Genomic DNA, 15,409 nt, shown 5'->3' with positions numbered 1-15,409 from the left:
ATTGAGCCTCAAAATCGCCCAATTTACAATAAAGCGCCTAATCTGGCTACACTGCGTAGAACAAAGGCTTCCCCCACCATGCACAGAAACATAACCCTACTTCTACCCGGTCGACTGCAATATATATCATATATTTGAGCGAGACTACACTATAGTATTCCGATAAAAGTCGATTGGTATCGATATGGCCAGAATCGAGTGTCGCTTTTTACAGCAACGCGTTTTCGTGAGAAGTGGCGTCTAGTGTGCTTGACAGTTGATCGTTAAATGGAGCCGTAATGGGACTTTTTCATGAATGACACTAATTAAATAAACTTGGAAAACAGCTACGGTTACTTTGGTGCACCCTTTTTCTTTGATCAGGTAAAAAATTTCCGCGCACTAACATAATTTTAATCTTCTTGCGCTTATAGGTTATGTCTATGTGGAACATCGCTGTCAGCGATGTTCTAGCACGATTATTCGTTAGTCGAATTACACATTTATAATAATAATAATAATAAATGACTTTATTGCACCATTACAATTTATCATTTCTATATTAATTTTTATAGATAACTCGCGTAACTCTTCAGCATGTCAGATGATGAGGATTTGGTTTACGTTAAGAAACAGAAGACAGTTCACTATGGGTCGCTGGAAGAGGCAGAGCGTGCAAGGTTGGCCGCAGCGGCAGAATCTTCAGAGGACGAGAAAGATGGTGGGAATCTTGGGGATGGCCTCAATGCGGCTGCCACTTTGGGAAATGTGCACATATCGAACGAGTATATGGAACTGGAAGATGAGATGTCCAAAGATAGACAGGCTCTCTTGGAGGAGTTTGAACGTAGAAAGAAAGCGCGTCAAATAAATGTGTCCACCGATGATTCGGAAGTGAAGAAAAACTTGAGACAGCTGGGAGAACCTATTTGCTTGTTCGGCGAGGGTCCAGCAGATAGAAGAACAAGATTGAGAGAATTATTGGCTAGTCTGGGAGAAGATGCGATCAAGAAGAAGCACGAAGAGGAAGAGAAACCTTCCCATGCCATTGAAAGGGATACTGAGACAACATGGTACCACGAGGGACCAGAATCTCTTCAAATAGCCCGATCCTGGATTGCTTGTAAGCAAAGAATGTGTTATTAAATTCTGTTGGTTGAATACTTATTTACCCTGTTAGTATTACTCAGCTGTGTAATTCATTTCGTAGCGTATTCATTGCCCAGAGCAAAGGCAAGACTAGAGAAAGCAAGGCAGGATTTGGAGCTGCCAACAGCCACTCGTACGGCGCGTCGTCAAGAGCTCTTGAAGAAATTGCAAGCTCTGACAATTTACTGTTCTCAAATCGGCGATACTAGACCAATTTCCTTCTGTCAGTTTAGTCCGAATTCCAAGATGTTTGCTACAGCTTCGTGGTCAGGCTTGTGCAAATTATGGTCTGTACCCGACTGTACTCTGTTGCGTACACTTAAAGGGCATACTTGTAATGTTGGCTGCATTGTTTTTCATCCAAAAGCTACTATTACCGAAGAGGTGGTAGGGGACACAGCAGGACAGACATGTGTACTGGCATCCTGTGCCGCTGATGGTACGCCGACATCTCTCTCCGCGCATGTAATAAGGAATTATACATCGCGGCATTAAATATTTCGGCTATTTATATAGGATCGGTAAAATTGTGGAGCGGTGGATCGGGTGAAGAGCCGCTAGCTGAAGTTGAGGGGCATGAGCCACACAGAGTTTCCAGGCTAGCATTCCATCCTTCCGGTCGGTTTCTCGGAACGTGCTGTTACGATGCGTCGTGGAGGCTTTGGGACTTGGAGCAGCAAGCAGAAGTTTTACACCAGGAGGGCCATGCTAGGGCTGTTCACAGCATTAGGTAACTATCATCCCGAAAATTCTTAATATTACGGCGAACAAAGGAGGATGTCTCCGAATTAAAATGACTTTACAGCTTCCAATGCGATGGTAGCGTGAGTGCCACGGGCGGTCACGATTCCTTTGGTAGAGTGTGGGATCTTCGCACGGGAAGGTGCATCATGTTTATGGAGGGTCACTTAAAGTCCATTTTCGGTATTGATTTCTCTCCTAATGGATTCCATATAGCCACGGCCAGCGAGGATAACACTTGCAAGATATGGGATCTGCGAAAGAGATCGTGCATATACACGATACCCGCGCATACGAACTTATTATCGGACGTCAAGTACCAGAGGCTAGAGGGACAGTATCTCGTCACAGCATCATACGATAATACTGCCAAAATATGGTCGAATAAAACATGGCAACCCCTTAAAACGCTACCCGGCCACGATGGCAAGGTGATGTGTGTCGACATTTCTCCAGATCACAAATTCATCGGGACTACCTCTTACGACAGAACTTTTAAGCTCTGGGCTCCCGAAAACATGTAAAAAGGCTGTACCAAATAAATTGTAATTAAATGGGTCCCGTTTTAAGAAGACCATCTTGACGACGCGAGAAGAGTTCACTTTTGTAACATAGGAGAATCATTAAAGATATATTCTTAATACCTGTCCCTTCATACTAGTTTTAGTACCTAAATTAATAATGACTACTATGTTATTCCCGTGTTTGATATACTAGTCTTAGCTTGTTAAATTTTAGAATATCGTCGTACACTAGCGGACAAAAAAGTCATCACTTTTTTGATTTGTTCTATTGTTATTTTTCAGCATACATTTGGGAATGTGGTATGTTTAATATGCACGTTCTGATGGAGAATTTAAAGCTGTATAAAACCCAGTTAAACTTGAATTTATTTAACTGACAAACAAAAGTGTTACATGACATTGAACAGAGTAACACATTTTTGGGGCCTACAAAGAAGTTACCACGTTTAGTAACTTTTTAGGATGTCCTAAAAGCAGTGCCCCCATAAAATATTAGATTTTTTGTATTACTGTTCAAAAGTGGTAACTTTTTGTTGGCTTTAAAAGTGTGTTGTTTTGTTTAATGTGACGTAGGGTTTTTGTTTGTTAGTTAAATAAATTCAACTCTAACTGGGTTTTATACAGCTTTTAATTCTCTTTCAGAATATGTATATCAGGCACATACTGCAGTTTTGAGTTGAAAAGTAATAGAAGTAGGGTGGTTCGAAAAATTGGTAACTTTTCTGTCCGCTGCTGTACGTGCTACACGTTTCATTAGCCTACTGGCATAACGCGAGCGTCAGGAAAGGAAGGATCTGCGAACTAAGCTCCTCGCGATAGCCCTCGGAACAATCGAAGCATTCCGTTGATAGGAAATATTCGGTGCTGATAACAGTGACAGAGATTTGTGAGCTCCTGAGCATCAGTATTTTTGGAAATTATCGCTGTGTTCTTTGTACGACTGTTAACACTGGACTTTGTACCTTGTAAAGCTCTGCCATCAGACTATACTTCCGTGTCAAACGCAGTTTAAAGTAAATCCCCGGAATTTATAAGCGTAAATTTTTGTTCACTTAAACGTGCGAAACAAACTGAGAGTTTATTCATATGGAACGTCGTTGATTGTGTTTTGCGAAGTCTTTCGTTAGTATCTATTCCGTTAGCTCGGTGTACATAATACGTATCTGTGTCGTCGTTAACGACATGTGTAGGTCCACAAAGTTTACGGACAGATAGGTAGAACACAGTGACTTGTAACTTCCTAATGGCTGGCCCGGCATTATTTGCGATTGAAACAACTTGAAAGGAAGTTTCCGGGTTGAACGAGGTACACCGAATATAACCAGACAACTTAACTTCCGCAAGGATCGAACTAATTGCGTACAGGAGTGGCCCTACCGTGCTTTCATTTTATTAACAAACTTCCCGAGAAAATTCCGAAGTTACCAGGCGAGTGCTCTCCTACCATCCGATGTAAATGCTATTTTATATCGCGTATGAATTTTTAAGAGGTCTCCCGATATTCCTTCTGCTCCCCCGCGATTAGTTGAGCAACAGAGAAACGATGGACCCCTTGAAATTCCTTTACGATCGAGAAGGTCGAACGAGGGCCAATAAAATGAACACAACAAATACAAATCGGTCGATGTTATATTTTAGTTCGTACCTATTGCAAATATAAATTGGTAGTCTTCACCGTTTGTCCTTCGGTCTGTTAAAAAGTGATGCCAAAATTCTACGTATTTCTCCAAACTTCATAAGGCAGTTACTCTTACGAATAATACTTATTCTAAAAGAAATCGAACATTTACAGAACAGAGTTAATTACTCGCGTGCTAGGCGGAAAGTACCGTATCATTTCGCTCTCGTCCGATAAATAACTTAAATTCATTTTGCCAGTTTTAATTTAGCCCAGCAAACGAGTCCCGCTCCGTTAATAGTGTAGTTCCACCGCGTATCTTCGCCGTACGGAGATTTAATTCGTCCACGCGGAGGAACGTCTATTTGATAAGATTCTGAACGACCCGCAAGCTTTCGGCGGCCAGCGATCGAAGGGTGGAGAAAAGTGCTTTTAACCACCGTAGCTTCGAGAGTTTGGCTGGCGGACCCGCGCAATTTTTCCCCAACGATTCCCCTCGATCGAGTATACTACGTGTCGCGACGCCGAAGATTGGGACGCCTCCGAAATTGCACGCCTCGACAAGGTCGATTCATGCCGATTCGTTCAACGGCAAGGATTGATGGAGCCAAACTTTGCCGCCACCCTCGGCGAAGTCAGCAGCTGTGTGGCCGTCACCGTGCAGCACCCATTTTGTGGTCAGCAAACCGTCCACACCAACTGGTCCACGTGCATGGATCCGTGCCGTGGAAATTCCGACCTTTCGACAAAACACAATCCCATAAATCTGCACGTTTAGCTTAAAAGGAACGCGCAGAGCAGCCCGCGCCAATCTGGTTCGATGAAAATAAGCAATCGTTCAACTCAGTTACCACCCGCCCAATTGCCGGCTGTTCTATCGCGCTGGAATTTAATAACTCACCTCCGCGCCAAGACCGAATCTGTATCCGTCAGCGAATCGCGTACTGGCATTGTGGAACACACATGCACTGTCAACCTCCCTCTGGAAATGAGCGGCTCTTTTGTTGTCCTCGGTGACGATGACGTCTGTGTGCCCGCTGCCGTATTTGTAGATATGATTAATAGCGTCATCGATGCCCGACACGACCTCGATGGTGCACTCTAGGGCACCGTACTCGGTCCTCATGCTCTTCGCGGCTGGCGGCCCGAACGTCAGGAGTTCTCGGAGCTTTGGCCCGGAGTTGATTTTCACCTAGAATTCAGCAAGTCGGTCCGTAACGTTTCAACGTGGCAGCCCGGATCACCTAGGCGCGACCTGGACCTAATTGCAACAACTTGTTTCCTATACAACCTCCCCTGTACCTACCCCTTCCTTCTGCAACATGTTGCAGACGTCGCTGAAGAAGCTATCCTTCATGTGGTTCTCGTGAATGAGCAGGGTCTCCATAGCGTTACAAGCGGCAGGATAATCGCACTTGGCATCCTTGATGACCCTCAGGGCCTTGGCAAGGTCCGCCTCTTTGTCCACGTACACGTGACAGATGCCCTCCGCGTGGCCGAGTACCGGGATGTGCTTCGATTGGTCCTGGATGCTTCTGACTAGGTCGGAGCTGCCTCGCGGGATGATGAGGTCTATGTGCTTCTCCATCGACAACAGATCACCGACGTCCTCCCTGGTAGAGACGAGGGATATCGCGTTGGAGGCGCCCGCTGTGGCCAGCGCCTCTTTCACGAGATCCATTAGGTAGCGATTGCTGTTGGCGGCTTCCTTGCCGCCTTTCAGGAGAAGCCCGTTGGCACTGGATATCGCCAAAGCAGCCACCTGGGGTAAGCTGTCGGGTCTCGACTCGAAGATCACCAATAACACGCCGATGGGCACGGTAATCTGCTTCAATTCCAGGCCCTCCGCCAGCTTCGTCCTCCGGACCACGCGACCCACGTTCGTCATAGAGTCGTCCGCGATCTGTCGCAGCCCAGAGCTGAGGGACTTGAGCTTCGCCGGTGTCAAGGAGAGGCGGGACAGCAGAGGCTTCGCCAGGCCGTTCTTCTTCGCCTCTTCGAGGTCCTTTGTGTTCGCGTTCAGGATCTCTGCTTGACGGGACTCGAGGAGATCGGCCAACGTGTTGATACAGCCAGCGCGTTCCTCCGGCCGGAGTGCTTGGAGGGTTCTGCTGCCAACGCGAGCTGCAAGTGGTTATTTTCGTATTTGAAAGGATTGCTTCCCTGCGCCGGAGCGCGGATAGAACGCGCCCGCTACTTTTTTTTCTAACAAGACGAAGAACGGCGTGTGTACCTTAGTCGATGAGTTACTTTGCTTTTCGCCGGGTTTGGATCTCTCCCTTAATAGAATTCATTCTTCTTAAAGGAGATTTGGGTTCTCGCGACGCGTCCGCGTTTCAGTCGAACAACAGCGGAGGATGTATTAAATAAGTTTTAATGGAACCCGACGTTGATAAAAATTATCCGAAGTGGACGGAAGAAGAAACGTATTTTCTCCCGGGGAATAGCTCCTCGGGGCTAAGAATATCCAACTAGCTACTTTTCTTTTCACTTACTTTTCTATGGGGCCGCTATGAACTAGCTTGAATAAAATATAGCCCGGCGAATAATGAGACGTTTTCTACATCTTAGCGGGAGCTACGTGTCGCGGGTAATTGTACAGTGGCTTGCGATACAGTAACCGTAAGCCGTTTCATTTCTACCTTCGATAATCGATGACCTATATTTCTATGGTCGGTACAACGAAATGCCGCGAGTGACCGTTCCCTCCACGAAAAAGAACCATCTCCCCCGAAGAGATAATAATCCCTCTTAAAGCTTCCTTGCCAGAAAAAAACGGGGATATACTCGCGGTTTATATAAAAACCTATACACAGCGTATTCCGAAATAATAGCCATTCGTCCCGAGCTCCACGGAGCACATATAAAGCTAATAAAAACGGGGTAGCTTCCCCTCGAGTTACCGTTTTCCGCGACGACCTCGACAGGCGTGGTAGATCCGGTCGTTTCGGTGAAGAGCGTGCCGATCTTCCTTCCAGAGAGGATGCTTTTTACAGCTTTCTCTTGAGTCCCGTTGCAGATCACGACGGAGACACCGCGATCCAGCGCCCAGAGCGCGGCGTTCACCTTCGCGTCCATACCCCCCGTGCCGACCTTCGATTTTACTCCGAACTTGATGGTGCCTCTCAGATCCGAGCTGAAGGTGTGCAGCATCTTCGCACCGTCTTGCCAAGGCGGTAGGTTGTAGATGCCGTCCACGTCGCTCATCAGTATCAGCAGGTCTGCCTGGACCTCAGCGGCCAGCATCGCCGCCAAGGAGTCGTTGTCCTTGATGGAGATGCCTCTTCTTCCTCCGCTACCGGCCACCTCTTCGTCCACTTGGGGTGGCGGCGAGACCGCGTCGTTGGTGTTGATGATGGGGACGATGTTCAGGCTGATCAGCTCGCTCAAGGTGCTGAAGAGGTTCTTACGGGTCTCCTCGTTATAGAAGTCCGGCTTGGTCACCAGGACTTGGGCCAGCTTCACGCCGTACTGGGCGAACATCGCGTCGTACAAGGACATCAGGCCTGACTGACCCACCGCGGCTGCTGCTCTAGGTTCCAAAAGAGTGCCTGCGTGACGATCAGATTAGAGTTACCGTACCACCTTCCACCACTGAACCGGGGGGCTGGATATGCGGTCAGTAGATCATGTGGCGCGATGCGCATTGTTAAGTGAACGATCCCCGCTCATTCTTCTAACCCTTCCTAGCACACGCTATTGTCGATTCTCTTAGAATAATAGAAACGTCGGCGCCTATGTCAATTCCCGCCTCGACTGCTCGAAAGGATTACAACGAAGCGTCGATCAAGCTGATAGATGAAATACGCATCGGTTTCGTTCAGACCTTCCATTCGTCTTTCTGACGTGTTAGGAGAAGGGAGAAGGAAGCCAATGGGCGGCGGGGTCACGGAAACGATTCCTAGGGAATAATAAGAAACAAGGCTGCAGTATTTTCTCAACAATTTCTGTCCATCCTGTTCGATTCACGCCACCCGAAAGGAGAATTACAGCGAATGTTTTCCCGGGCAAATAGAATCTCGAAGGAATTGCTGGTAAAAGAATTGGGCGTCTCGCGGTTGTTAGTTTAACCTACATCCCACGTGGGAGGGCCGGACATTGTCAAGTTGGCGTGGAGTCCGTGGATATCCCTCGGAAGTACCTCGGGGATGATTCAACGCGTCCCTCCTGAACATTCGAGCATTCAAAGGGAACGTAGACCCGCTTAAATTTACGGCCGTCTGTATCGATCCATTTTTACGCTGCCACGGCTTGAACACAAGGGGGAGGAGACATCCCCCCCCCCGTTAATATACACAAATAATAATACAAGTTGAACGTTTCTCCTCGACGCGCGGTTGCGAAGGGGATGAGGGTGGTTCGTTGCTCGAGAAAGTAATGAGATCGTTTCCGCGGAAATCTTTCTTTTAAATCACAGCACGCCGGTTAAATATTTTTAAACACTTTTTAAAGCTATACTCTTGTTTGCGGCTCGCGCGCACGTGTTTTCTTAATTGTGTCCATTTAGGGAAAAATTACAACGAGGAGAGGCCGCGCGTTTTAATCCGGCAGATTTATGCGCTCGGGGGGGTGGGCACTTAATCGTTGTAGCCTTTTCAAATTACTCGGTTAATCGATTCATCGCGGACAATTAAAAATACGAGCGAGAATTATTCTTCGCGCGTCGCGCCCCCCCGTCATCGCCCAGGCGACGTGTAATTATTATGATTAATTAATGGAGCACGGGGCACCGAACGTAGTCGCTGAAATAATGGAAGGCGCGGTGCTGGCTGTGGCGAGTTCGACTACGCGCGCCATACTCGAAATTCATTAGCGTGCTGGTTATAAAGAAGCGACCGGGAAAGCACAATCGCGGGGATATCGCGCGCTCCAATTTGCAGTTACCTGATAATATGCCGAAACTGAAATTCGCGGGCGGGAAATGATAAAGGCAGCAGAATTCCTATCGGATATCGGATTCTCCGAACGGTATGTCTTCATTCATTGCAACGAGCATTGTATAACAATAAGCATTAACAATAAGCAATAAGCATTCTTAATGATAAGATTGATAAGCGACGGCATGGGAAAAGATTACGGGGCGAATTCCACTTACGCCCAAATCGCCCGTGCTTTTCATTTTAAAATTTATGAAAATTTCCTGAAATATGCAAGAGAAATCTGTGAAAGAGTCATTATCGGAAAATACAGGTTTTTAAATATAAATTACGACTCGAAAACAGGAACAAATAATTTACGATATTCGTTTTATTACAAAAACGGAAAATTCATACGGTCGTGGGTGCGGGCGATTTGGGCGTAAGTGGAATTCGCCCCTAGTAAGACTATTTAATTTTGAGAGGGGTGCAGCTCCAACTTTACCAACTTCAAGTAAATTAGAGAAAACTGTTTATAAAATTATTGCTTTGACATTAAAAAGCGAACACTAATGGAAAAAAATATATTTTCACTCAAGAAGTAGTAGTTATTGAGTTGATAAGATTTTATTTCTATTTTTGGCAAATTTTTCAAATCTGCAGCATAGGTGCAGTGATAGGTGCAGATTCAAAATTTGCAATAAATCGCTCACTTGTTATCGGGTTTTCATCAAACGTGCACCAAACGATGTGGAATTATTTTTGCATACAGGGTAAACCAACCAGTGAATGGTCGAACTGTTGAATCTATGGACCTTTGAGATTAATACTTGAATATATTTATGTATAACAACAAAACAACTGTTGAAATTGCGTTTAAATTTATTTTTCTTGAAATTTCTATAAAAATAATTACTTATTCTTATCGTAATTTAAACAAAAAAACAATTATAAAATGCAAAACCTGTAGAAGCCCAGTAAATGACCGCGTACTTTTAATAATAATTGTATTTATTAATCTTTGCTTAATACGCTTAATTAAAAATATAGGATATTAAAAGTGTAACTACACTCCATTTATAAACATATAATAATGTTTAAATTTATAATTGACATTTCTTTGCCTAATGGTCATTGACTGGTATGCGATCAATTACTGGTTGGTTTACCCTACGTGTTTAAAAATATCAAACATTAAAAATCCTACTCATCAATATAGACTCAGAAAAGTCAACTATATTCGGCATATTGGATTCACCACCTTCCATTTCGAAAATCTGACTTCAAATTCGGAACAGGCGGCCAGAAAGCCCACAGATACTGATCTTCGAAAAGTGCTGCATAATTCACTAAATATAAAGAAATCAGCAACGAAATTGAAAATTTCGGCCGGACAGATCGATAGAGAATTTAATTGCGAAGAATTTAAAAAAAAACATCGTCAAGTTTTCTGAAAAATTCCGACCTGTAGGGTGATTTGAACAAAAAATGTCATGTACCACTGTGCGTCCCCAGAATCTGAATAAACATCTCCACTTTGCAACTAAAAAATTGTCAAAAATAGAGCCGCACCCCTGCTGCAAGGTCCTTAATTGTCCCCGGTGTGAAATGAAAGATGTTCAGGTGCCCTCCTCGTGGACACACCCCGTCATGCACGAATATTGGTCGATGGCCCTGGAATTATACCTGCGTGTTCTCTGGTGTGATCGGCAGGACTCAGCGTCTCTCTCATTGATAAGGACATCAAGAGTTCCTGAGTGAGCTTCTGTTTACCAAAAGCTACCGCTCCACTGGTAACCATAATACATTCCCGACCTTCGTTCTGGCATTCGGCTACCTGTTCGACAATAGACGCCAAGCGTCCCAACGCCAGTCCATGCTCGTCCTCTCTGGTGATAACAGCGCTGCCCAATTTCACCACCAAACGACGCGCGTACTTCAGCTGGCTGCGGTCGTTGAAAGTTGACGCTCTTCGGGGCCTCTCCGACGTCTGCAGCTCTCTCCGTAAGTCCACGCGATTTCCCTTTGGAATATTAATCTAATTAGATGCAAATCGGTATTCATTGTCTCACGCTGTACCGCGCCGCAAACGCAGCGGGCGCGAGAAATCGAATTGCCGGGCAGCAGTGACCGTAGATCGGAGCTCTCCTTTGAATGGGAACTCTGCAATGCTCGACCGCATCCCCGTGTGCATTTAAGTCTATCTTCAGTGGATCTTCGGTATCGTACAATCGTCACTTGTTTACAAGTAGCCAATCGGAGCTTCTGCGTTATCATCGAAGCTTCGCGGTAGCCGTCGCTCTAAGCATTTCGTATCTGCGATTGTTCAAATCTCCACTGTTATCTGTCTGCAACACTCGAATCGAGAAAAATTCCCCGGGGGCCAATTTATATTCGATCGCCGCTCGGCACAGTTTTACGTCGTACCACGCGTGGCTCTTCCGGCTAATCTATCGATTACATAACAAATCCGTTACATAAAATAAATCTAATTACGCAGTCATTATCAGTTGAAACGCCGGTGGGTGGGGGAGGATTGATTGCAAATACGAATTCGCTTATTAATTTCATTTGAAGCGCATCAGCGCATTCCTCGGTTGTACTCTGTCGACGAAATCTCGGCGAGCCATATCCGTTCGTTCGGAATGGAGCGATTCAATCTCTCCGGCAACGTCACGTTCGTCGTCCTTCCGCCTATCACTGGCATTGCGCGTTGATTTCCAAACGGATCGCTGTCGCAGCGGGCGCGCAAGGTTACGCGCTCTTCTTTTCCGCTCCTCTAAGACCGTTTGACATCGCTCACCGCGGGACCGTCAACATTCGCGGCTTTGACGCAGACGCCGTCGCTTTCGTAATCCGGCGGTCACCGATTGCAAAGTTACGTCGCGGCCGGGTTCTTATCTGCCGTGCGAAGGCGCAGTTTCTACTCTCAGCTGTTATCGTCCCTTAATTCCAACCGTCGGACGGGAACGTCCGTGCGGGCGGGGGCGTACACGCAACCGGGGTTCCGATGGAATTATTGCACCTTTCAATCACGGATTTCCCGTCGGGCAGAATATCCCCGGATTTAGAGAAGCCGTCCTCCCATTTGACCTGTTGATTTCAACGAACCGAGGGGAATATCGATTTCCATCGGCGTCGGTAGCAGCCGGGATTAACGTGGCCCTCGGAAACGCGGAAAAGTTGCCCGGTTAGGTAATGCCGCGAGGAGGAAAACAGCGAGGCTTGTTGTTGCATCCGTTTATCACGCGTGCAGGTCGTAATTCAGTGACGATTGATAAAACCGCGATCCTTATCGCCTCGTAACATTCGCCGCGGGGAGGGAAAGGTATCGAAGAAGCGCGCGGTATCTCTGTTCCCGTTTCCCACGGAGAATATAGCTCAAAATATTTGGCTCAAGGTTACCTGATCGTCGTAACATCCTTCCATTCGGTTTTGCGTTCTCGCTCGGGGTTCGGCGCGCGTGCGGTCCGAAAGCAGGAAAGCTCGCGACGCGATAACGCGAAATCGGTCAATTCAGCAGCGCTATCGATACGCCGCCGGCCGATCGGCCGGCATTGCCTGATATTTGGGCCTCGCCGAAAGCGAAATATTCCACGATCGCCGCGGAAAAGTTCATTTAGATTTATAATCTGGCGCGCGCACGCGGCGCGGAACAACGGCGGGGTAATACGTGACACCGGGAACGATTATTCCTCTCGTTTTGCGTGCGTGCACACCGATGTCTATTGTATTATGCATCCGCGATAACGTTGCGTTACATATTTATTGCCGCGCGGCTAATTAAAGTCTGGCGATCTTCGAAAATGAATGGTCCGCTCTGCATCCAAAGGTCCATTTATTACCGGACGGTCGTTACTGTAACGAGTCGCTGAGAAATAGCTTCCTCTAAAAGAAACCCACGGATTTCGCGCGAATAAGCGTTCTCCTGATTAAACGTTCCCTACGTCTTCGACATGAAAGTGTCCCTCGAGTGGGGTCGCCCGATTAAGAGCACCAGCGCGGCGGCAGCATTGAAAAATCGAATCAGGCGCGGAGAGTAAACGTCGCGTCTGGTCCATTGCCGGGTGCCCGTCAATTTCTCGCGAAACGAATAGGCGAAAATAAGAATGGGATTGCACGTACCGGTTGCTGGGTCATCCTTAGCACGGAGGAGGACGAAGCCAATCTCCTTGGGAGACGACCAGGCCTGGCGGATCTCAAAAGTAGCAGGGCCGAGTACATGGTTGCCTCTTGAACTCTCTCTTCCTGGAGTGCTCACCGTGGAACACCAATTACGATTTTCCTAATTGAAGGAACGTTGTTGCCGTGCCTTCTCGACGACGTAGCGCTCGCAGTGCAGAAGGTCAAGACGGGGAGAGGATCCGCGGGGTTGCGGTTAATTACCGATTTGGAGGATAGCTTCTTGAGGGGTGAATGCTGATAGCTGTGGGGCGATCCCGCGAGTATAGGATCTCTGATCGCGGGCCAAGGGGACAGGCGAAGATGGACGAGTAGGGAAGAAACGGATCGTCGAGGAGAGAGTCGGAACTGTACGTGGACCTCGGTGCCGAGGCTGAGCGGTCGCCACGGTGGTCAACGACACACTACTGCTTCGCAGTCGATGGAACCGCGGCAGAAAAGTCGCCGTTATCGTGTCAAGATTAGAAGTTTATCCTCGGGTAAACGTTGCGGCACGAGTGGAGGGAGAGTGATTCGTCTCCTCGGCAGCTTGACGTTTTAAGCGCCGATCGACCTTAGACCACCTAACACCGATTCCTCCGCGTCTCCCGCCGAGGCGAAGACCAAGGCCACGCAAAGTCCGCCATCAGCTCGCCCACCGTTGCCCTTTGTGCAAAGAAATTGCAGCCTGAATCGGGGAACTTTGACCCGCCTATCGTGCAAACAGATTTCGCTATCGTCCCGCGTTCGACGACTCGCTCCTTCCTCCATCGTTCCATCTGGTGAGCGGCGCGAGATAGATCCCCGTGACGACGTCGCGGGGAACGTGGCGCACGATCGAAGACCGCGCGAATTCCCTTCCCTGTACGCTCTATAAAGCCGCCACAATTCCGTGGATTAGAGGAGCCGGCGCTGAGAGCGAGGTGAATGAGAAACAGCGGTCGCAAGGGAATCGTAGTGCCTCGCGGCAGGTTGATTCATCCTCCGGGGGGCAGAATTTTCCAGCGAGGAACTTTCATCCTACCGTGGCCCGTTTGCGTGCCGCCAGGCGCGTTGGTCCCATCTATCTTCAGGACCTTCGATTATGTCGGGTATATATCCCGGCGTACACGCGTAACGTCAAATGCGGCAAGGAGACGAAACGCCTTTGATAAGGCGATATATCTGAATGCCCTCCCCGCAGCGTCGCTGGCTCGGCTACGCGGCGTCTACTCTCTTTTATTTAGGAAGAAAGGAAGAAAAAATATCGCTCCCCTACCTCGACGCTTTGTCTTCGAGAGAGGAGCTTCTTCTACGACAAAACGACTATCGGCCCGTGCACCCATTCGCGGGGGAGGGACGTGTGTGAAAGCCGAGTCAGGGAAGGATGTCCGCGCGTCGGAAGATATGAAATATTCTGTCGCTGTTTATACGAAGGTGCGCGTCCTGCACCGCGCGTCCGGCGCGCGTAATTAAAATTCGCGCGAACAGCAGGGAAGCAGTTGGTGACTGGCAAATTTCTGGGCGTAATTCGGTGCGATCGCTCTAGCAGAGTTCAGTAAATTAGAAACGAAGCTGGGAGTTTATGCTTCCTATTTGGTGCATGTCTTCTGGATGTTCCGCGATAGAATTCGAATAGGTATACAGCGGAGGGGTGAACCCGCGAGAGCATCTAATTTCTTGAATCAACTTGTGGACTTACAAGGGAAGATCCCGAACCCGAAAATTCAAAAAATTCTGAAACTTTGTGGATATGTAGGGAATTTCCTCCTGATTACAACGCAACTTTTTTTTTTGCTGCCCAAAATCACACTAACGGGGTGAAATTAACCCCTGAAGATTCGGCTATCTTTCGATTTTATTTTCTAACTCGCAATCTGTAAGAGATAGAAAAGAAATTTCAAGACAAAAGTTACTTCTTTTAATTAGATCTATCAAATGGTAAAAGTTTTATCAATTGTTTAAACAATTAGAAAAAAGTTTTAAACAAAAATATTAATAATGTTTTCTAAAGTTCGTTGTTTCGCGTGAAATCTGAACTGGATGTTTAAATAATTATGAAACAGCATAATCCATATTTTTTTCCATACAATTTCAACTTTTGTTGTATCGCGGAAATATTCTCCTCGACAATCGAATAAATTTTGGATGCCATTGTAACGTACTTGAAGCTGCACGACGAGCAATGTTCTTCTAAAATATATTAGGAAAATAATAATAGATCTAATTAAAAGAAGTAACTTCTGTCTCGAAATTTCTTTTCTGTCTCTTACAGATTGCGAGTTAGAAAATAAAATCGAAATAGCCGAATCTTCAGGGGTTAATTTCACCCCCTTAGTGTGATTTTGGGCAGCAAAAAAAAGAAGTTGCGTTGTAATCAGGAGAAAATTCTCTACATATCC

General features: G+C 46.8%; 2 protein-coding genes across 3 annotated transcripts; one reads left to right on the top strand and one right to left on the bottom strand.

The window, feature by feature from the left end:
- The first annotated feature begins 59 nt into the window (after positions 1-59).
- On the top strand, positions 60-2,510 carry U4-u6-60k (U4-U6 small nuclear riboprotein factor 60K). Its single transcript, XM_076813136.1, has 5 exons — positions 60-363; positions 555-1,102; positions 1,190-1,567; positions 1,645-1,858; positions 1,934-2,510. The coding sequence occupies exons 2-5, from the start codon at positions 577-579 to the stop codon at positions 2,391-2,393; spliced, it is 1,578 nt and encodes a 525-aa protein (XP_076669251.1). The 5' UTR covers positions 60-363; positions 555-576; the 3' UTR covers positions 2,394-2,510.
- A 1,494-nt stretch (positions 2,511-4,004) lies between these two features.
- On the bottom strand, positions 4,005-13,558 carry P5cs (Delta[1]-pyrroline-5-carboxylate synthase). Of its 2 annotated transcripts, XM_076813135.1 has the most exons (7): positions 13,254-13,558; positions 12,993-13,152; positions 10,554-10,890; positions 6,915-7,562; positions 5,318-6,135; positions 4,913-5,203; positions 4,005-4,750 (listed from the first exon to the last, which is right to left on the bottom strand). In XM_076813135.1, the coding sequence occupies exons 2-7, from the start codon at positions 13,089-13,091 to the stop codon at positions 4,583-4,585; spliced, it is 2,361 nt and encodes a 786-aa protein (XP_076669250.1). In that variant the 5' UTR covers positions 13,092-13,152; positions 13,254-13,558; the 3' UTR covers positions 4,005-4,582. The 2 variants fall into 2 exon arrangements, with proteins under 2 accessions (XP_076669250.1, XP_076669249.1); XM_076813134.1 differs by having other exon boundaries at positions 12,993-13,558.
- Positions 13,559-15,409: the final 1,851 nt, after the last annotated feature.

This window comes from Andrena cerasifolii, chromosome 5, assembly GCF_050908995.1.
Source record: "Andrena cerasifolii isolate SP2316 chromosome 5, iyAndCera1_principal, whole genome shotgun sequence".
NCBI lineage: Eukaryota > Metazoa > Arthropoda > Insecta > Hymenoptera > Andrenidae > Andrena > Andrena cerasifolii.
This window is presented reverse-complemented; position numbering and strand designations above follow the sequence as displayed.